The 20,365-nt window shown below is 39.7% G+C and overlaps 2 protein-coding genes across 8 annotated transcripts in view; one reads left to right on the forward strand and one right to left on the reverse strand.

The window, feature by feature from the left end:
* Positions 1-20,365, forward strand: part of Cn (Kynurenine 3-monooxygenase cn) — a 66,121-nt gene that overhangs the window by 24,354 nt on the left and 21,402 nt on the right. The gene's annotated exons all lie outside the window — the stretch shown is intronic.
* Hlk (hulk) overlaps positions 1-20,365 on the reverse strand; it is a 51,575-nt gene that overhangs the window by 18,191 nt on the left and 13,019 nt on the right. For 3 of the 7 annotated variants that reach the window (XM_076432285.1, XM_076432282.1, XM_076432284.1), the window contains exons 2-15: positions 14,353-14,535; positions 9,094-9,234; positions 7,354-7,389; positions 5,858-6,040; positions 5,219-5,362; positions 4,958-5,140; positions 4,661-4,792; positions 4,081-4,395; positions 3,812-3,994; positions 3,249-3,380; positions 2,816-3,130; positions 2,391-2,720; positions 1,997-2,317; positions 1,668-1,850 (exon numbers count right to left, since the gene is read on the reverse strand). In XM_076432285.1, coding sequence (XP_076288400.1) covers positions 1,668-1,850; positions 1,997-2,317; positions 2,391-2,720; positions 2,816-3,130; positions 3,249-3,380; positions 3,812-3,994; positions 4,081-4,395; positions 4,661-4,792; positions 4,958-5,140; positions 5,219-5,362; positions 5,858-6,040; positions 7,354-7,389; positions 9,094-9,234; positions 14,353-14,535 — 2,781 coding nt within the window. Of the gene's footprint in view, positions 1-827; positions 879-1,667; positions 1,851-1,996; positions 2,318-2,390; positions 2,721-2,815; positions 3,131-3,248; positions 3,381-3,811; positions 3,995-4,080; positions 4,396-4,660; positions 4,793-4,957; positions 5,141-5,218; positions 5,363-5,857; positions 6,041-7,353; positions 7,390-9,093; positions 9,235-14,352; positions 14,536-20,365 lie in introns of all 7 variants that reach the window. The other 4 variants (XM_076432288.1, XM_076432289.1, XM_076432286.1 and 1 more) reach the window with 2 other exon arrangements.

A 20,365-nucleotide genomic window follows, 5' to 3' on the forward strand; every position in this document is an offset into this window, starting at 1 on the left:
AACCCGAAAACCGTAAAAAAAGAAACCATCATCATCGATCATTTCTCGTAAGAACGGAACAGCTAAACGTTCCGCGATTCGCACCGTTTTCTATCGACGTGAGATCCGAAAATATATTGTACTCTCACCGAGGCGGACGATCCGAGGTAGAGCATCGTATTAATGCAGTGAGGTAGCTGCGCGATAGCGAGTGCTTAAAATTAAAATTGTAAGAAGAAAAACAGATGTAGAAAAAAGAGGTAGATAGATGCAGAGAGTGAGAGATAGAGATAGAGAGAATATAGAGATAGAAAAAGAGAGAAAGTGATAGACAGCGAAAAAAATTGAAAGCTCGCATAGTGTGTTTTAAATGCAACAGTGTCAGTGGCCAGAGCTATGTTGCGCGCGCGCATCAATTAGAAGCTAGATCATGAACGTATCGTTTTGTCAATTTTTTTTTCATCACCGAGCTTTGTGAGATCTTTCTTTTTTCATTCGTTCTTGTTCATCTCGTATGTGCCGAATTTGAGAAAACTGTTTCGTTATACATCATTACCCATACACCGCCGATCCTCTATCAACTTTTTCGAAGATAATATATATAGAACATTGAAACACGTATAGGAGAAAAACAAATGCACACGGAATAAAACATGATTCTCTGATTCGATCGTTGTTCTTTTTGAAATGCCGTTATTATGGCGACCGCGGGTATGGCAGAGTGATCGGGGTGACCACCACGGCGCGAGTATTATACTCGTAGCCGGGCGGTATGGTCACGACCGAGATTAACGTCACAAAGAACAGTACACCAGTAATAATAATCATCATCCTAGAAATCTCCTTACTTTTCTGTTCGATTAGCCATTCCAGAACTCTCTCCTCGTTCTTAAGATTACCTACAAAAGGCACACACGCATATCAAGGTCAGCTCAGTTGTACGATGCACCGTGATCATTTTTCGGACAGGGGCATTCAGACATTTTCGAGGGTTTCTTACGGATTTCTCGGGATAAAGGATGGTCAGTTGTTCTCCCTTTTGACACTTTTCTCGAGTTTTTAACACATTCGGAACCTAGCTTAATATGGAACTGAATTTATAGAAATTTTTAAACAGGTGAATTTTCTATAAATAATCATACATGTCATATATTTTATAGGATCTCCCTAGTGTTCCGATTACAAGGTAATTTTCGAAAATTTTTTAAAGGAAAGCTGTTCGCAATTATAATTCCAAACTTAACGAAAGCAAAAAAATAGCGAATTTTGCAAACTGGGAGACCCTTCAAGAGAAAATTTCTAATATCCATAAATGAGCATGGAGTTTAATATTATTGAATATTGAAACATGCTTAGTTTGTATTCGATCCAAATCGTCATTGATACTTATTATTCCCAACATTGACCGGTCCCGAATATGTCAAGTTAACTTCGTTCCTTATTGATACACGAATCGCCAATTCTCATTGGATTCTTCGAAAACTTTTGTCTGTGGATTCGTCGACAGAGAAGAACAAATCCGAGAGGACGATCAAAGAGTTGTGAAATCGAAATCTGCACGATCTTTGTTTCCTCTGACGACTGAGATGAAACCAGAGATACCTTGCGCGAAGAAACAAAGACGATCTATCCGAGGGAGGGTGTTGATCATGATCGAACAAGCCTAGGAAGAAGCGTTTGGGACTTACCGTCGTACATGATGGGGACACCAGTCTCGTAATAAACGAGAGCCGGGAATGAGAACACGCCGATCTCAGCGGCTAATTTAGCATCGTTCGACTTTACGAATTGAATACCGTGTTTGTCGGTGTCGTCGTCAATGGTTTCTAGTTCCTCGAGGATTTCCGGACACGCTTCACATTTATCATCGTCTGTTAAAAAAGACATTGCCGTGAGAAAATATTTATCCGATGATACTTCGATCTCCGTTGCGCTGTTTTATCATCGTGCTGTGCTTGTAACAGATATATCAAAGACTTCGTACGATCGTTACTCATTCGCTGTGAAATCAACTTACAAAAGAACACAGCGAGATGCTCGACGTCGTTGATGAGCACCTGCAACGTTTTCCTGTCCACGTTCTCGATCACGTCCGGCGTTTGGGTACGGAGATCCAGGATCCATTCCAAAATCGCCTCCTCGTGCATCATGTCGCCGTTGTACACTTGCCTGAATTTGTGCCTGTAAAACGCCAGTGCCGGAAGACCTGGAAGATCGTACTCCTTCTCGATACCCTCGTCTGAAATCTTCACGAAGTCGATATCCTTCTCCTCGCACTCGTCGTCGATGTTCTCCAGCTCCTGCAGGATCTTCTGACTCTTTTTGTCGCCCTCTTTGTCTGCAATTGAACCATTTGCAAATGAATCTCGTCTCAGGCAAAATCTCCAGACGATACGTCGTCGCGTACTCACAGAAGAAGACAACGACGTAATCATTCTCTTCGAGTATGCTCTCCAACATCTTGCCGTTCACTTCTTCGATCTTCCCGGGGATCTCGAGGGTGTCCTCGTCGGTGATCCACGACAGCACTTCATCCTCGTCTTCGAGGTCGCCTTTGAAGATCAACGGGTCCTTGTTCCTGAAGAACGCCAGCGTGGGGAAGCTCTTGATCCCGTGTTTCTTCGCGAACCCGGTGTCCTCCGTGGTGACGAAGATGATGCCCGTCTCGTCTAACTCGTCGTCGATATTCTCGAGCTGTTCTAGCACTTTATCGCATTCGTCCCCTTCCTCGCAGTCTCCGCCTAGAGGCGGCACCAGAAATATTAGTTAGTCTTTGACAAGTGCACTTAAAAGTAAAACCTATCAAAGAGTTCCCGGATTGGAAATGTCTACGTACTGAAAAACGCGACGACGTATTCGTGTTCCTCGATCAGATCGGTCAGAATCTCGTCGGTGACTTCCTCGATGGTGGCAGTGTTCTTCTGCTCGATCAGCCATTCGAGCACCTCGTCCTCGTTCAGAAGATCGCCCTCGTAGATCGCCGGGATCTTGTTCTCGAAGTAGACCAACGTCGGGAGATGATCGATACCGTACTCCTTCGCCTCGGCGTCGTTGTCCATCCGTATGATGACGATGCCCTCCTTCTCAAGCTCGTCGTCGATGTTCTCCAGCTCGTTCAGGATACGTATGTCCTGCTTGTCGTCCTTGTCGTCTACGGAAAAGAATCAATTCGTGTCTCGTTTTCGCCCGCGATCGACCAACAGCACCTACCTAACCGGTAACAGTGGAAGAATGTTAAAAGGAGGTAGAAAGACGAATCGATCGCTTACAAAACAGGACTGCCAAGTACGGCGAGGTCTCAATCAGCTTCTCCATCATCTCGTCCGTCACTTCCGGTATCTCTGTGTGCTTCTTCTGGTGCAGCAGCCAGCCCAGCAGCTGATCCTCATTCATCAGGTCGCCTGAAGGATCAGTTACGTTTTATATTAGTCCGCTCGAAGCAATTCTTTCTAATCGGTGGTGGCACCAGCTAATGTTTCGAGCCACTGTTTCATCCAAATATCTAGTTCAGACACTACTCCTTATCTACTGGGTGAGCCACCTGACTAACTTCTATTTTTGTCGAGAAAGGAAGAAACGTTTCAAACAAAAGTTGTTTCGTTTCGAGGTGCCCATTACGTGACGTACATAACTTTTTCTCAGATGGAGTTAACCATCTCTCGAAACCAAACAACTTTTGTCGGAAACATTTCTTTCTATCTCAAAAAATGTAGAAGTTATGGCTTGCCTTAAATGATTCACTACAATTTAGATCGTATTCGCTTGTTCAATCCACGATACTAGTATTAATCAGTGGAAGATGATTAATAGGACAGATTGAAATGAAAATTACCTTCGTACACGTGTGGTATTCTTCTCTCGAAGAGTACCAGTGTAGGGAAACTGTCGATGCCGTATTCCTTCCCTTCCTCCAGGTCGCTGATTTTCACAAACGCTATGTTATGCTGATCACAGTCGTCGTCGATGTTCTCCAGTTCGGCGAGAATCTTCTGACTCTTCTTCTGATCCTTATCGTCTATTCGCAAAGGTAATGATACAGTTAATTCACCGCGGTGTAGGCTCTTTTTATAATTTTCGGTAGATAGTGATATGATTACTAACAGAAAAGGACGGCAACGTGTGGCATCTTCTCGATGATCATGTCCAGCACCTCGTCGGTGATGTCTTCGATTTGATCACTCTTCTGCCGCTGTTCCAACCACTTCAGAACCTTCTCCTCGTCTTCCAGATTTCCCTCGTACAACGTCGGAATTCCTTTCTCGAAGTACAGCATGCTCGGCATCTTCTCGACGCCGTATTCTTTCGCCTCATCCGCGTTGTCGATTTTCACGAAGGTCACCCCCAACTGATCGCACTCGTCATCAATGTTCTCCAACTCGTTGAGAATCTTCTGGGACTTCCGGTCGTTGTTGTCGTCTAATTATTGAACATTTTCATTGAAATCTTCGCGGTATGTGAAATTGTGCTAGATCGTAGTAGACGGAAATGGTGGATAGTTTTTCAATGGTTTAATTTAATTGATAATGCGGACGTGATCAATCCTATAAGCTAAATGAAACGATATCTTTGACATGATAAATGACAATTGCAAGAAACTGATTGAAACTAAATTGTTTAATCAGCAATATCCACCATCTCACTGCCAACGGCCTAATAGTTAGACAGAAATAAAGCAGTTTACAGAACAGCACAGCAAGAGTTTTGCCATCCTTGATCAAACGATCCAACATCTCGTCGGTGACGTCCTCGATCTCATCTTTCTCCAATTGCGCCAGCAGCCACTCCAGAATCTCGTCCTCGTTCTCCACGTCTCCTGCAATCGTAGAATATTATTTCACCCGATCTTTCACTGTACAGGGTGTCCTATAGAACTCCCAATGCATCCGAGAAGGAGTTAGTTACAGGAAACCCTGCTCACGAGACCTTCGGACTGCTTGTTTCGAATCATTCCCCAACTCTGACCGATCCTCCTACCCACCATCGTAAACATTCGGGATCTGTTTCTCGAAATACACGATCGCAGGGACCGAGTCGATCCCGAAATCTTTCGCCGCCTTCTCGTCGTCGATCTTCACGAACTGGATCCCGTGTTTGTCGCAGTCGTCGTCGATCTTCTCCAGCTCGGTTAATACCTGCATCGAATCCTCGTCACCATTGTCGTCTAAGGAATTCATAGAGTAGAACCAGTAATGAGTGCATCGGGGAATTAATCGAATATCGCCAAGGAAATATTACGTACAGAAAACAACGACCAAATTGTCGATGTTTCCGATCAGGGTGTGTAGCGTCTTTGAGGTGACGTCCTCGATCACGTCCTCTTCGTCCCCGGTGCTCTTGTTAGCCACCAGCCATTCCAGCACGTCCTCTTCTCTACTAAGCTCATCTGCGCGAAGTTTGAATCGATTGTCAGAGCTTTTCCCGAAACGGAACTACAGTTTCTTTTTCATATAAGACGACCATGCTTTCTTCACAACAAGAAAATCTCCGCTTTTTCTTTCAAAGTTGTCCGCCCGACAAATATCTTTTTCCAACGAAAGATATCCATCAATTTATCGGCCCACTCAAGAATCGTCTTATATCGAAAGTAAACTGTATTATCTTTATGCAAAATAAATATTTTCTGCAGTATTTGAAATCACAAGTTGTGCAACCAATAAAACATCAATGGATCTAGATAAAGTTCCATCGAAAATATATTTAAAAGATTGATGAACAACCACCTAAATAGAATTATTCAACGAGAATACATTCTCATTGAATTGCACAAATTTATTCGGAGCGAAATATTTATTTTCACGTATTTTAATCTAAAAAATACCGCAGTAATAGGTACATTTACCCTAATGCCGCGATGTTTACATATCGTAGCAATGCTTACGCTCATAAATGATTGGAATCTGATGCCTATAGTAGACCAACTTTGGAAGCGGTCCCAGATTGTACTCGTCGGCAAGTTGCTCGTCAGCAATTTTCACGAATCCGATACCCAGCTGATCAGCTTCGTCGTCGATGTTCTCCAGTTCTTGAAGGGCCTTCAGACATTTTTTGCAGTCTGGCTTGTCTGTCCCATTTGAAATAAAAAGTAGTGTTACCAGGCAATCTTGCTTAGCTTTTCAACAAAAATAAGTTCGAATTGGATACAGGCTCGAACCGGCTCGATTTTCTTTCGCTCGAGGACGATCGATTGTTCAACTACTTTCCTCTAAATCGTGTCACAAAACTACCGAAAAAAATCGAGGGTGACATAAATGTCGTACCAGGCTCTACGAAAAGAGACTCGGCGGAATTTGTTGATCGACTGTCGATTAACTTTTCGATTCGTGAAAAGGAACGTTGTATATATGCATATATACATCCCGAGAACACTTTGGATTAGTATGCAAAATTTCTCTCACGTTATGACGCACATTCATTCTATTCTATGGGGGGTGGATGCATATTCTACTCTCTATGGTCACGACATCAGTGCACACACGACGTGAAAATTAATAACCGAGTTGGGATTTTAATGCGTTTAATTCTTTCAACGGGATAATACGAACAGAAAACGATGCCACTTGTTCAAAGTTCGTTTAGCCATTCTTACGTTGCTGCGGTATTGCGTGTCACCCAGTAACCTTTAAAGATTTCACGCGAATCCGTTGTAAAGTCTTACTTTGTCGTTACCTTTTACACCGTGGATTTCGAATCCATCTATTTACGGTAGACAGAAATCGAGGCAACTGCTGCAAGCGATGCAATTTGCTCAGGCGTGTTTAACCCTCGGATGGCGGGTCCTGGGTCCGTTCGGACCCAGAATTATGAACGTTCCATCGGAATTCTAACTTTCTAGTAGCCAGTTCAAATCATCAGCTATTTTTATCAGGAAGAGGCTAATTTAAATAAGATATTATGTTCTTCTTAGAATAAGTCTGAACGGGGTCTTAATTACACCGCAGTTTCAGGCTGCGGAATTCAAGATTGTCTTATACTAATGATATTGCATGAAGATGCAATAAAGATGCTGGCTAGCACGAGATCGTGAAAAGCGTCCGCCTTGCGAGAGTTAAAGTACAATAAATAGTGTTACGTGTGTTGGACTGGTAAATACGTATAAGGAGACATACAGGCAGGAGTTCACGGTCGAACCGGTTGGTTCCAGAAGAACAAAGCTGTTAAGCATTTCTCGACAAATCTGTAAAAAAATATGTCTGAATAATTGGATCGAGTCGCTGTCGGCCATAAGTTCAATTCATGTATGTATGCAACGTAACATCCAAGTATTTCTTCTTTCCCAAGACCTCAGTTCGTGCGTTGTGGTACGTGTACAAGCATTGAAAATGAAAGCTGTACGGACGTTTGGAACAACGATTTTCGTTTGATATGTGTACTTACTAGAACCGACGCCAGCACACCGCTGCGTATCCGGACCTATCCATATCAACACACACAAGAACGTTTCACATATATGTATTATTTACAAGTATTTCGCAAGTGATCGGACCGCGAAGTGGAACCGTAAACGAAGTTTCACGCATTATTTCGGGGTACTTGTGTTCCTTGATCGTCCACTTTGCGATCCGTTCATTTCTCCACAACGGACAAGAACAAATTTTCGCAGACAATGGGGAAGAGACGACCGACAAGGGGATCGACGGGATTCGGGGATTGGTGGTCCAGACATTCACGATGCTCTTTCAACGAAGGAAAATTTTGTGGAAAGTGTAACCAAGACTTTGCTTCGACCGCAAGCTCATCGTTAAAAAAAAACAGAGCAATACTGTGCGCGTAAGAAAAACTTCTAAAGTTCCCCTTAGTTTACCCGAATAACGTTTCATCTCGGAGCGTGACGGATCAGGCTCATTCACTGTCTAAAGAAGTTCTCGCTTCAATAAACAATGAGAAAAGTTGCATTTGCACTTCAATAGTTTGTCTAAAAATATTTCTCAAAGCTATTTGCTTTTGTAATTGCAATTTGTAATTTTAATTATGTTATTACGTCGATTGCGATTTGATTACAGCAAATGCGTGAGTTTTCTTACATTAACATAAAAGTATTGTGTTTAAAAAAAGAATAAAAATTTTCCTTCGCTCTGGAAGTTACGCAGAGCATTAAGGCGGGATGGAAGACGTGTACAATGTACGTAGTTCGTAATATTAACAATCAAAAGATCAAAATATCTACAAAGTACGCTGCGACCAATTTTTCGACGCTTCAGTCAAGTATACACGGTATTTTTCGATTGAATAACTTTCTCTCTGTTTCTGAGTTTTCACAGAAGAGCCACTGTTAGTAACGTGAAACCGTTCTCCCTAGAAAATATTATTGCATTAATCGTAGCGTGATATCAGTGACAAAAAAACAAAGAAACCGTATCGAAACCTGTTGTTAACAGAACCGCGCTCGCTGCGAATTCCGTGAAGCCTCTTGCCACACTGTGTGTTTCGTTGCAAAGTGTTTGTCGGCTTTGCACGAGGTTATTAGTCATACAACAAAATAATAATTAAAGAACTCGTGACTGTGCACTCGAGTCGAACAAACAGTACTTCGATCTTTTGCGATTTGTAAACTATGTACATGGCTTGAAGAAATATAATCCTCTCGGATTCGAAAACGTTTCGTGTCGTTGTTTCCGTCACGAAGAATGCTCAGATCAATTCAATGGAATTTTACTGTGACATTTACCTTCGAAATGTAATTCGTTATAATTTATATAAAAGATATTAGCGTTCTAAGTCAGACCTGGGCAACTTGCGGTTCGCGAGCTGCAGATAACTCCTCTCCCCACTCCTGTGAAGTGTACGAGGGGTTGGGGAGTATCCTCGCAGTCACGTGAGACAAAGCACGGTAAAGGGGAAATAGTTGATGTTGGGGAAACTGGTGCACTGCTAGTGGGAGAACTGATACACTGGTAGTGGGAGGCGTGAAGTGACAGCGGAGAAGAAGTTGCCCGGGCCTGTTCGAAGTGGTCATTTAATTTTCTATAAAATTGTGAAACAGATTTTTCCTTCTCATTTTATTACCCATAGGTAATTTGTATATTCTCACACTCTTCCTGATGAGAGCAAAAGTAGCTTTAGATAAGTGTACGTAATTTTTGTTTATGTATCGTGAGATCATATGAGGGAACTCACAGAATAAGACGGCCACAAATTCCGTGTCTTCGACGATCTTCTGCAGAATCTTCGCGTTTACCTCTTCTATACGATCGGGCAGGTCCATTGCCTCTAGACTCGTCAAGAAGTCCAGGACATTTTCTTCGTCCATCAAGTCACCTGAAACACGCACACCATACATCACATCTAACTCTGAAATCATTATTTCTGTACGTTTCTGAACGTTTCACGATTCATTCTCGTCTCTGGTGGATATATGTACATATTTACTTTGACATTATACTCTTTTCAAATCGAAATACTCAAAATTGTTGGACTGAACTTCCTTGTATACAGTCTCCTTAAAAAAAGTGTTTGCAATAGTTTCAAACAAAAAACAGACCAGTACTGTAAAAACTTCTATGGCGATTGCGCACATGGCTGTTTCTCGCTCGCTCCTGTAATCAATAGCGTTTCACCTCGGAGCGTGACGGATCAGACTCATTCGCTGCCCAGAATTGCGTACCCGGTGCGCCTAAAGAAGTTTTCATTTCGACTTTTACATTATGAATACAGTATGAATCTGGCTATATCGTGGACCAAAATAAACCAAACATCTTATTATTTAAAAATGTCTGTTCAAAAAAGTTGAAAAAAATCAATGAACGTATTCAAAGTTTTTCCTAACAGTTAGCTGGAAATGTGTATAATCACTTCAAACATTCTCATTGATTTTACGAATTGAAATAGATTATTTTTCGGAATGTTTGTTGCACAATCCGACGATTTCGAGTGACTAGAAATCTGAGTCACAGTTTACCCTCCATGTTCGACAAGATCTATTTATTTTCCAGTGGTCAAGATGTTTCCGCCGGTGCGTGGAACCACACGCCGAGAAGACGCACGTTCCTCTTTCCGCGGGATTGTTTATTTATACCTTGTATTCTGGAAATAAACAGTCCGTTTTCTTTTTTGACGCAGAGTCGCCCGTGAAATAGGGATGGTATTAAGTTACCACTCCACTGGTGTGTGGACTTAAAGAGTTAATAATATACCCCTAATTGCGACTTCCTGCCGTTTCTGTTTACCATCCCGAGCCGTCGAAAATAGACGTCTATTGCGGCGCGTTGCATTAGGTACAATGGAAATAGATGCAACCTGTCGTTACATCATCGAACGAAAATCAACCGAAACCGTTCCGGTCAAAGACAATTCCGTTCGACTGTCTTCTTCGCGCGTAGGGTTGCCTTTCCAGATGGTGCTTTTGAACGTGTATTAATATCACGAGTGTACACGTGTATCTACATACATTTACCTTGGTGCGTGTCATTTTAACCCTCGCGAGGTTCTGATAACACATAAATAGTAAGGTGGGGTCTCTTAGACCCCGACAAATGAATTTAAATGAATTAAATGAATTAGACCCCGCAAAAGAATAACACAGGATAAAAAGTAAACAAACAGATTTTTATTTTATTCGTATGAAAATTCTTTTCAAAAATCTGAAACTGGAGTCTCTGAGACCCCATTATCTTGCGATGGTGAAGTACACAGGTATTTAAATACACGTGCATTAATGCATCCTCATTTTAATTTGTACAATTTTTAGAACATTGATATTAATTTATGCGTCGAGACAATGATTTCGCAAGTTCCGCGGTTGTTGGTACAACAACAAATTTAAACATAACTTTTAATCATGGGATTGAATGCTATTGCTGAATCTTTAAGTGTCACCCTATTTTTATTAACTTATGAGATTAGAACTATCAAACCGACGAGAACGAGTTTTTCGAAGCTTTTAGTCAAAACATAAGAGTATCTGCGAAAAATGTTGTCATTTGAAGAAAATGATTTTTTCGCCATTTATTACTTTTTAGAAATTTGAAAAAATGAGAATATAGCCCAGTGTCCCCTTCACGGACCTGTTTTTGAAAAAGCGAACACTTTAAAATTGTCGAAATTAAAATTATTTGAAGCGATCGAGAAATTTGGAGCATTTTACTATAACTTTTGAACCGTAAGAGATATCGAATGAAATGTTGCACGATAATTAATTAAAAAATTATTCCTATCTACTGATAATTATCGTAATAAATATATATTTTTTGCCCGCATTTCCTGTCCGAAACTTTTCTTTATGGAATCAGATCTAACTTAAAAACTAGTTAAAAGTGTCCGGGTATCAGAGGGAAAAGTCTTTTACAGAGGTTTTTATGCAGTTCGTCCTGGATTCGCGATTTTATAGATGGCCGCCATTCTCTCACGTTCCCGCGGGGATTCGGGAGAGGCCGAACGCTGATATTTCGTGGGTTTAATAAATCTACACGATCGCGTTGCCAAACGCAGGCTTTGCTGACCACAATGTAGCAGGATTGATGATCACACCTGTACCGCGATCTGCTTCCGCGTTGGATGGCCAACCGCGTCCAATTTCTGATTTTCTTTCCCGGAACGTGTACGCGAACGCATTTCATTAACGATCCCCGAAACTTTTTAATTAATCACGTTTCGCCCCCATGTTTACATTCCATCAATGACGGTTTACGTAATGTACAACTTTTGTTGCCAATTTGAGACCAACACACGCTCGCGTTCCCACCGTTTTCAGCCCGTGGGAATTTTTCTCATATTTTACAGTTTCGAAATTGTGTGTGTGTGTGTGTGTGTGTTGCACGATTCTTTCGTAATTTTCATAATATATAATGCTGACGTAAAAATCTGGAGGACGTCTACCTTAGTGGTTGAATTATTGCGTATTTTCTTGTAGTTACTTCTGCAATGGTTTCTTTTATATGCAGAACTATTAAAAAATTATATCGAACGAGGAAGTACATTAATCGTAAGTGGACTGCGATCTTGATCTATTTATGATAGAAACGAGTAAAACTGAATTTCAGGAAATCTACATATTGGTTTTAATTTGTTAAAATTATTAAAGAAGACAATTTCTATCTGGCACGTAATTATTGCAATCGATTAATAATTCTAACTATGGTTCTAAATATTGCTAAACAATAAATTTGTATTCTAGTACATTTCATTACTGTTCCTCGTATCTTCTAGGTTTCGAATGATCAAACATCGAAATTCTATGAAATTTATAGCCCGCAGATTTTCTAATTGTTTACATACATTCTCGATGTAGGGTAGAAACTTGCAAGGAATTTTATTTTTCATTCTATATTATTTTTAATGTACCGAAATTGCTTATGTAGAAAATCAAATTTGATTTCATTCCAATTTTATTGTGACTTTCATGCATTTATAGCCTTTCTTGTCTGTCAAAGCTAAGCATGAAAAAGCGTTCAAAACAATTTAACAAAATTTTTATCATCGTCATTACCAGACTGTGGATTTCACCGAGAGTTGAATTTAAAACAGCAGAGAGCTTGTAAGAATTCCAGACTACTGACGTATTTTCAACACGCTAAGCTAATTAGCAAACGAAAGTTTTTGAATGTTTGTTACAAATTACAAAAGCTTGTTGCGAAAGTTTATTAAGCTCCTCTATCGTTCACTGCGCACAAAGATCCGCAGTTTAGTGATTACTCTGATGAAGCAATTCTCCGTAAATTAGCTTATAAAACTGTTGTGAGATCTGTTGTGTAAGTGAAGCGTGACGTAATCGACAATTGTTCACTGGTAGTTTTGTTATCGTCGGTGGACGGCGGCACATTGTATCAGAAAGTTTTCGTTCGCAACCGGCTGAAAGCGTCTCCCGGTCTAAATGTAGAGAGCCAGACAGCCAGCGGCTCAATGAAACCGTAAGATACAGAACGCGGCGCATCGCGTCGCATCGCATCGCGTCTCCTGATTACGTAACAAGTGCATTCCTTGTACTCTATTAATTTCTCTTCGCAAGCGGATGCGTCACCATCGGGTCGGGCCGAGCTGGGCCGGGCCGGTCCATTACAATATCGATGGGAGCCGCGACGATCCGCGCCACGAACAGGATCATCTTCCTGTGTCGAAGGGGTTGTTTGTCGAACAAAAGTCCAAGCATACGGTGGAAGCTGTTTTACAGACTCGTCGGACCGAATACCGAAGCCTGGGACCAATGCCAGAGAACGAAGATGGTCAGACTGCCTCTAGAGGCGTGACCGCTACGAAAATCTACGATTCTTTGACCGATTAACACGACTTTTGCGCCCAACATCCGTCCGAACCTCGCTCCACAATAATCCTAATCTTATCCAAGCAGTTCCATCCTACCATTTAACCGTTTAACTGGGTTATCTTTCATTTATGAACACTCAGGCAGACGTAACGAAAGCATTTCATATTTACACCCATGTGGATACTACGACACAATCAAGCGAAAGAATTATTCATGAAATTCAGGACATTAAAAGATCCGCCATCCCAACCAAAAATCTCCTTAACTCTTCGTTGCTCAGGTGGACTGTGGCAAACCCCAATATTTTTATTCTGTTGATTAAAAGCGTTCACAGAAACTGCAACCCTTTCCTGACGAGGATTTTTAAATCCTATATCAAGGTCTTCAGTTTTATAAGAAAAAATACAGGGTGTTTAAAAATATGTAGATTCAGTACGTTAAAATAAGAAGGAAAGTTTTTACTTTATTGTAAGTATTGAGTTCACCTTTGAAGTCATGCCCACGTATTTTAAAACAATCTGTATATACTGATCCTTTGCTACCACAATCATTAAATTGGTTGTTTCAGAAATCTTAATGTTATTAGTCGAATGTTTATACGTTACGATCTACGAAAATCTACTTGAATTCACCTCTGAAGTCATGCTCACATATTTTGAAACGCCCTGTACATGCGAATCCTTTGCTACCACAATCATTAAATTAGTTGTTTCAAAAATCTTACTGTCGTGTCAGTAAATATTACCATCCACGAACATCTACGATTCCTTGACTAATTATAATAATTAAATATGATTTAATTGAGTCATTGCATTTTTAAAGTACACTTCGAAGGTCCACTTAAAGGTTACCAAGTTCGTAAGGGAAGATCGTTGTCGCTCCGTTCCAGAAAAGCGCAGAAATGATGAGATTTCAAAAATACCGGCAATTGTTATATGGATTCTGGGTCAAGTACTATAACGTACCGAGTCTCGAACCTTGTTTCTCATACCTGGCAAGGTTACCGAGACCGCGGCCGGATTCCAATAAAAGTTTGGCGAACTTTTAGCCATTTGGAATCATTACTACCCGTCTTTGTTCGTCATACCCACAGACACCAAGTAAATATCGGCTCCCGCGGAAAGGTTTGTTTCGAATTTCTATCAAGTACGTTGCGTATGTAATCTATTACAACTAACCTTCGTAAATAATTGGTTCCTTCTCACGGAAGTACGTGAGTGCTGGGAAGTTCTTGATACCATACTGCTTGGCCAGTCGTTTGTCGTTGATCTTGACGAAGTCGACCCCGAAGTGGTCCGTGTCGTCGTCGATCTTCTCCAGTTCGGCCAGCACTTTGTCGCATGTCGTGCAACTTCTCGCATCTGTGAACATAGACGCGCAAGGTCATTAACGAATCAAACAGGAACACGTTTCTTCGACAATGTTTCATTGAGATAATCGATCACTTTATTATGTATCTTCTAAATATTCGACGACTTCGAACAACAATCGACGGCTTCGATGCTTAACCGACAATCTTGTTTAGAATTAATGCTCAACTAAATCGATTTAGCATTAATGCAGACTTTATTCTGTTGTGTAAAAACAAACTATCTGTATAAATTGACAAAACATATTCTGTAATGACTTTAATCAGCTCAAACTAGCACATTGACATTTCCAAATTCTTTTAATCTGTCCACTGCATTAAATTGCAGCTACTCATCTTCGTCATACATGCATAAATTGACAAAACATATTCTTTAATGACTTTAATCAGCTCAAACTAGCACATTGACATTTCCAAATTCTTTTAATCTGTCCACTGCATTAAATTGCAGCTACTCATCTTCGTCATACATGCATAAAATCTGCAGTCTAATTATGCTCGACTTATTAGCGTTATTGAACGTAGAAATACATTCTACCTCTTGTGTTTCACAAAATCCAGTCTACTAATAATGTCCGAGTTTCTGTCGCTACCTCGAAATCGCAGACTACTCGGAGCTTCAGAGCGGAGCTTATTTCGTGTACAGTTTTAAAGGAAAAGAAATATTGTGACAGGAACTAGCGGAGTGCGTCAACGTAAATATTCGCATTCTATTGCGAGCATGCTCGAAGCAATGATTCACTGCAAAACGAAGTACTTGGAATTACTTCAAGACATTCGATTGCTCAAGTACAGTCCTCGTCTCATGAGCGGAGACGCGGAACGGTACAGGGACAAGGGGAGCGAAGTTCATCGTCATAGTAATCTTCTTTGAAGTGGTAATGTTATCAGTAGACTGCGGATGTTTATGCAATTTTCAATTTTTGTAGACAAATTTTAAGAAAGTGGTACCAAATGAAATTCTATTTTCATTGATAGTAGCATTTGTAGATCCAAAATAAATAAATTGAATTTAATACACTGCAGCATTTTTTGAAAATTTTGATAAGCCATAAATGCATATAGATCCGCAGATCAGCGAATAGCAAGAATTCGCGTGACTCTACTGTTGCGCCTGACCAATCAGATGGTTTCTTTGCGAATTCCTTTCGTATTTCTCCCGAATATCATCTTATAGAATGGTACTGTTTGTGTCGCCAGATTAAAAATTGTCTCCCACTCTAACCTTCCCCTTCTGTGACATTACCCCCCACGCTTCCGCCACGGCCCGGTCACGTGACGCGTTTCGTCACTGTCGCGCATTGGTCATAATGTCACGTGACTAATCCGGCACTGACAGAGAGGTTTATAAGGGTGTAGACGTTAAAATGATTAAGGGTAGAAATATAATCTTATTCAACTCGAGAAAATATTTTGGTACAAAGATCTACAATTCTACAATCTACATGTGTTTGGATGCAAAAATTCCAGTTTAGTGGTATCAACGCTATCGGAGAGCCCTGGAATACTATACAGGGTGATTCAGCAAAGTGTGCCACCTAAATTGCAAACTATTTGGTACATGAAAAAATGGTTGAAACGAAAGTTGTCTAATGTCAAGAGGAGCATGTACTATAATAATTAGTTTTTTTTCTGTCTTGCCTTTTTATCGAGATACAAAGGTCACCTTGCATTAAAAACCATTTAAAGAATATCTCGGTATTACTTTCTTACCCCATGTTTTTTACTCAGGGTTCAATTCCCTCTTAAAATTAAAATTTACCCTTTCCAATAAAAAGCTCAGTCAAACTAATAAAATCAATTATTACGTGGAACGCTACTGTTAGAACTATACAACTTTCGTTTCGATGATTCTTTGATATACCAAATAATGAACAATAATTTAAGTGGCACGATTGTGTGGACATGTGTGGTGAGAATGAGAAAGAAGCGAATTTGGTAGCGTGAAAAAATCGTTGTTTGATCATTTGTGCTCGAACAACAATTAGTTAGCTGAATCAGCCTGTACGACTGCGACGCGGGGTTGACGATTAATTTCCCGAGCAGAATAATCCTTGAAACCGGCCTTGCGTTACAGAAGGAGGAAAGTTAATCCTTCGCGAGCAAGTTTTATGCTTATCGTCGGTGGCTTGGCAGTTCCAAGCGTTCTTGGCCGGCTCCGGTCCGTTCCGCTTGCCGGTCCGGCGGACGAGCTACGCGGGTATTGGGTTACAATCATTGGATATGGACAGCAAGGTGTTCCCCGAGCATTTCTTCATCGATCCCCGTCGATCCTCCAGACATCCCGATCTCATCAACCCCAAAATCGTGCATTACGTTACGCGATAGAAGAAACCGCCCCGTGAAAACCGAGGGAACAGGTGGACGTCGCCATTTTTGGTGACGATATCCCCGGAATAGAGTCACAATCTGAGCTCGTCTCTTCTCCCTCGAACTCTTTTCCGTCGTTTTCCTTTCGGCTTCTTTTTACGTACTCCCTTCTGGTTCCCGAATTCGATTCTATTTTCGTGACCGGGTCGTACTCTTTCAAACGCGGAGCCACTTCGCGTGTCATTGTTTGGTCTGAATTCTCCTAGTCGTTGTCCGACCCGTAGTGTTTGTTTTCCTGTGCAGGCTCGAGCTAGCAACTGGACTACAACTATGCTTTTTCTACTGGTAGAAGCATGAATACAGTATTTGTCAAGCTGTCGAGCACCACGATTTTTCCTGCATTTCTTTTATGGAAGCTTTATGATGCTCGGGATATTCGTTCATTCATAAGAAAAGTGACACAACTCAAAATATATTTCTAAAAACAGTTCAATAATAATTATATAAATTGTGGTGTACTTTATAACTAATGTACATGACAATTAACTCAGCACCTAGATAACAACACGAACATTTTTCTGTTCATATGTTGCTTGATATTACAACATCAATACAGTACAATATTATTGTTAGTAAACGTATGTAGCAGCAGAGTAACATGATATTCCAATGTTAGTATTCTATCGAAATACAGTAGACGATCAAATTATTAAAGCCACAATATGACATATTCATTGTACACGTGGCGGATAATGTTATTTATTAATAAATGTGTATCTGCAGCAAACATCAACACTTCGTAAAAAGATAATAAGAATTTAATATAGATACCATTTAAATATTGATTGTTATAATTAGCGAATTTTCATGTAAAATAGCGGATAATGTTATTTATTACTAATTGTGTATCTGCAGCAAACATCAACACTTCGTAAAAAGACAATAAGAATTCAGTATAAATGCAATTTGTAAAAATTGATTGTTCTAATAAGCGAATTTTCATGTAAAATATAAATTGTCTGCATTGATTGTAAAATACAGGGGCTACATAGACATTTCTTTTCTTAGCAACTTCAATGAGTTGAAATAAATACAATATCTCCAAATTGTTTAAATATTTCGACTGCTTTATATTTTGTAACTTTATATTGTAATGCAACGTCGTCAACTTGTGCAAGTGATTCTTATAATTTGTAGTAATTTGGAGTAGGTGCAATTTAAAACACTAAAAATATTAGAAGAATTTAAAAATACTCTCATATCATTTTCAACCTATTAAACAAATTAATAAGGAAAATGTTAAGATAGAATTGTACCTAACTTTATGTAAACCTACAATAAAGTATATATTATTATTAAGAAGGAATATAAATTTCTATTTCACAAAAATTTTCATTTTGCACAAAGATCCGCTGTCTATTGACCACCCACGTAATCGTAATTTGCAATTTGCAATTGTTTTGTGCAATTGCGTTCTATCCGCAATATAAAATATTGTCAAGTCCCGGCCAAGTTACTAGAGTCACCCTGTATATTGTCTTCAGCGATCGTGTTTCTCGTTCGGTGGCGAGACTATAGCGATCACTCGAGGCTGCGAACACCCCCGCAGAAAGTCTGGCAGTACAGTTAGGTTACTTAGAAGAGGAAAAGAAAGAGAATAATACAATGCGTGAGAGTGAGCAGGCGGGCAGTGTTCTGAGAGATAGAAATTGATATTCTCGTATTTTCTCTCTTCAAGCTGGAATCTAGTATCTGTTCTTCTGTAATAGAAGATCGATTACAACAGAAAACAAAATTCTAGCAACAGATGGGATTTTAAAAATAATTTTACGTAGTTTACGTGATACGAACAAGCACTGTGCATCACGATCAATTTTTTAATCGTTGTCGACGGTGACGTAACGAATAGAAAATTTATAGATTACGTAATTCGATTAATTTTTACTAATTAACGTCGTTTTGCGATAATACTTTCTATACGTAGTGTTGTTTGTTATCAATAAGACAAAATTAAATTTGTATTGCTTAAACGTTAGAAATCCAACCAATGATTATGCGAAAGACATTTCAGTGATATAGTAATTCATTCTCAATCTGAGCAGATACGTAAATATGAGAAACACGAATTTTTTTATTATTCTGGTAGAATATTCACATTGATTTTTCATGTGTACCTTGTAGTACACCTTGTATTATTATCGGAATGAAGAAAAGCTTATTTCTGATCGTTTATTTATGTGGAACTAGCACCTTCCCTCTGCTACCTTGATTTCAGATTATATGTCCAGTTAGCACGTTATAAATCGAAACACTATGACATGGGTCATTGGAAACCGCGTGTCCGCTAAATTGGACTGACTCCACTGGCTGCGTTCATAATACGGAGGGAAGTTAAAAGAAATTGTGCGTTAATCTTTAATGCTAAGAATATTTCTCGAATATTAACAGGTCCTGTGATAAGTTTTTACTGTGCTCATTTTGCCAAGTACATATACACAGTTAAAAATGCAAATAAATCGAATTCGAATAAATTTTGTATTCTTTGTAATTGTTTTTCGATTATGTGCTTCGCATTAAAAAAATAAAAGTCCTCAAGTTCCACCTACGCTGTCTAGTAATTAATATTAGAGTGGGAGTTCGCGTTTGTTCGTCAACTCATCGCGATGTTCGCAGAATTCTTGTCTGCATTGTTTTGGTCAGGCAATGATTGTATTATTTCATTATTTAATGTGTGACCTATATAACAACCGAATATTCACCGGCAACGAAAATGATCTCGAACTGATCTTCCCGGTGAAGCAGAGACTCGCAAACAAATATAAATAGAGCGACACAAAACAATTCTATTTTTATTTCCTATAGTGTCCACCCACTCCGCTCCTAAACGGATTGTCGAATCGAGAACGAAAAATAAGCGATATCACAGAATCTTGATTTCACGGTTCGACTGCCAATTATCATCCGCGAATCATCTTTTACTTCTTTTCGATGACGACTTCTCGACACGTGACTGCACGTTACTTCACTGTAGTACACCTGATCAAAAATATTCTTCCTACGATTAATTAAATTATTTTGAGGAAGATAGGGGGATGTGGAAGAAGGGAGGGGCTGTTTTCAAATTTTTTCATCCACTCCCGTGGATCTATGCAAGTTTTAACTATAGCATTTGCAAATTTCTAATAAGTATAAAGAAAACATTAACGCAAACATTTATATGTTCGTTTTTTTATAAGATACAGAATGTCAAAATTTGAATAAGGAAGGATTCAGGTATTCAGGCATTCAGAACCTTTTTTTGGCAATCTCTACCGTCATCTTCATTCATTGTCCGTTTGTAGTACCAGAAATATTTCTGTGGAGTTTAATGTACAAATTTTTTGATGCACTCTTTCGACACATTTGCGACGAAAATTATAATAATGATTGTCTTTCTCCTCTTGACAATTCTAATAAATTTCAGATAATACGATGTCCTTAACAAAAAAGATTGTCGCTACGAATCACTATGA

This window comes from Lasioglossum baleicum, chromosome 10 (assembly GCF_051020765.1).
Source record: "Lasioglossum baleicum chromosome 10, iyLasBale1, whole genome shotgun sequence".
Lineage (NCBI taxonomy): Eukaryota > Metazoa > Arthropoda > Insecta > Hymenoptera > Halictidae > Lasioglossum > Lasioglossum baleicum.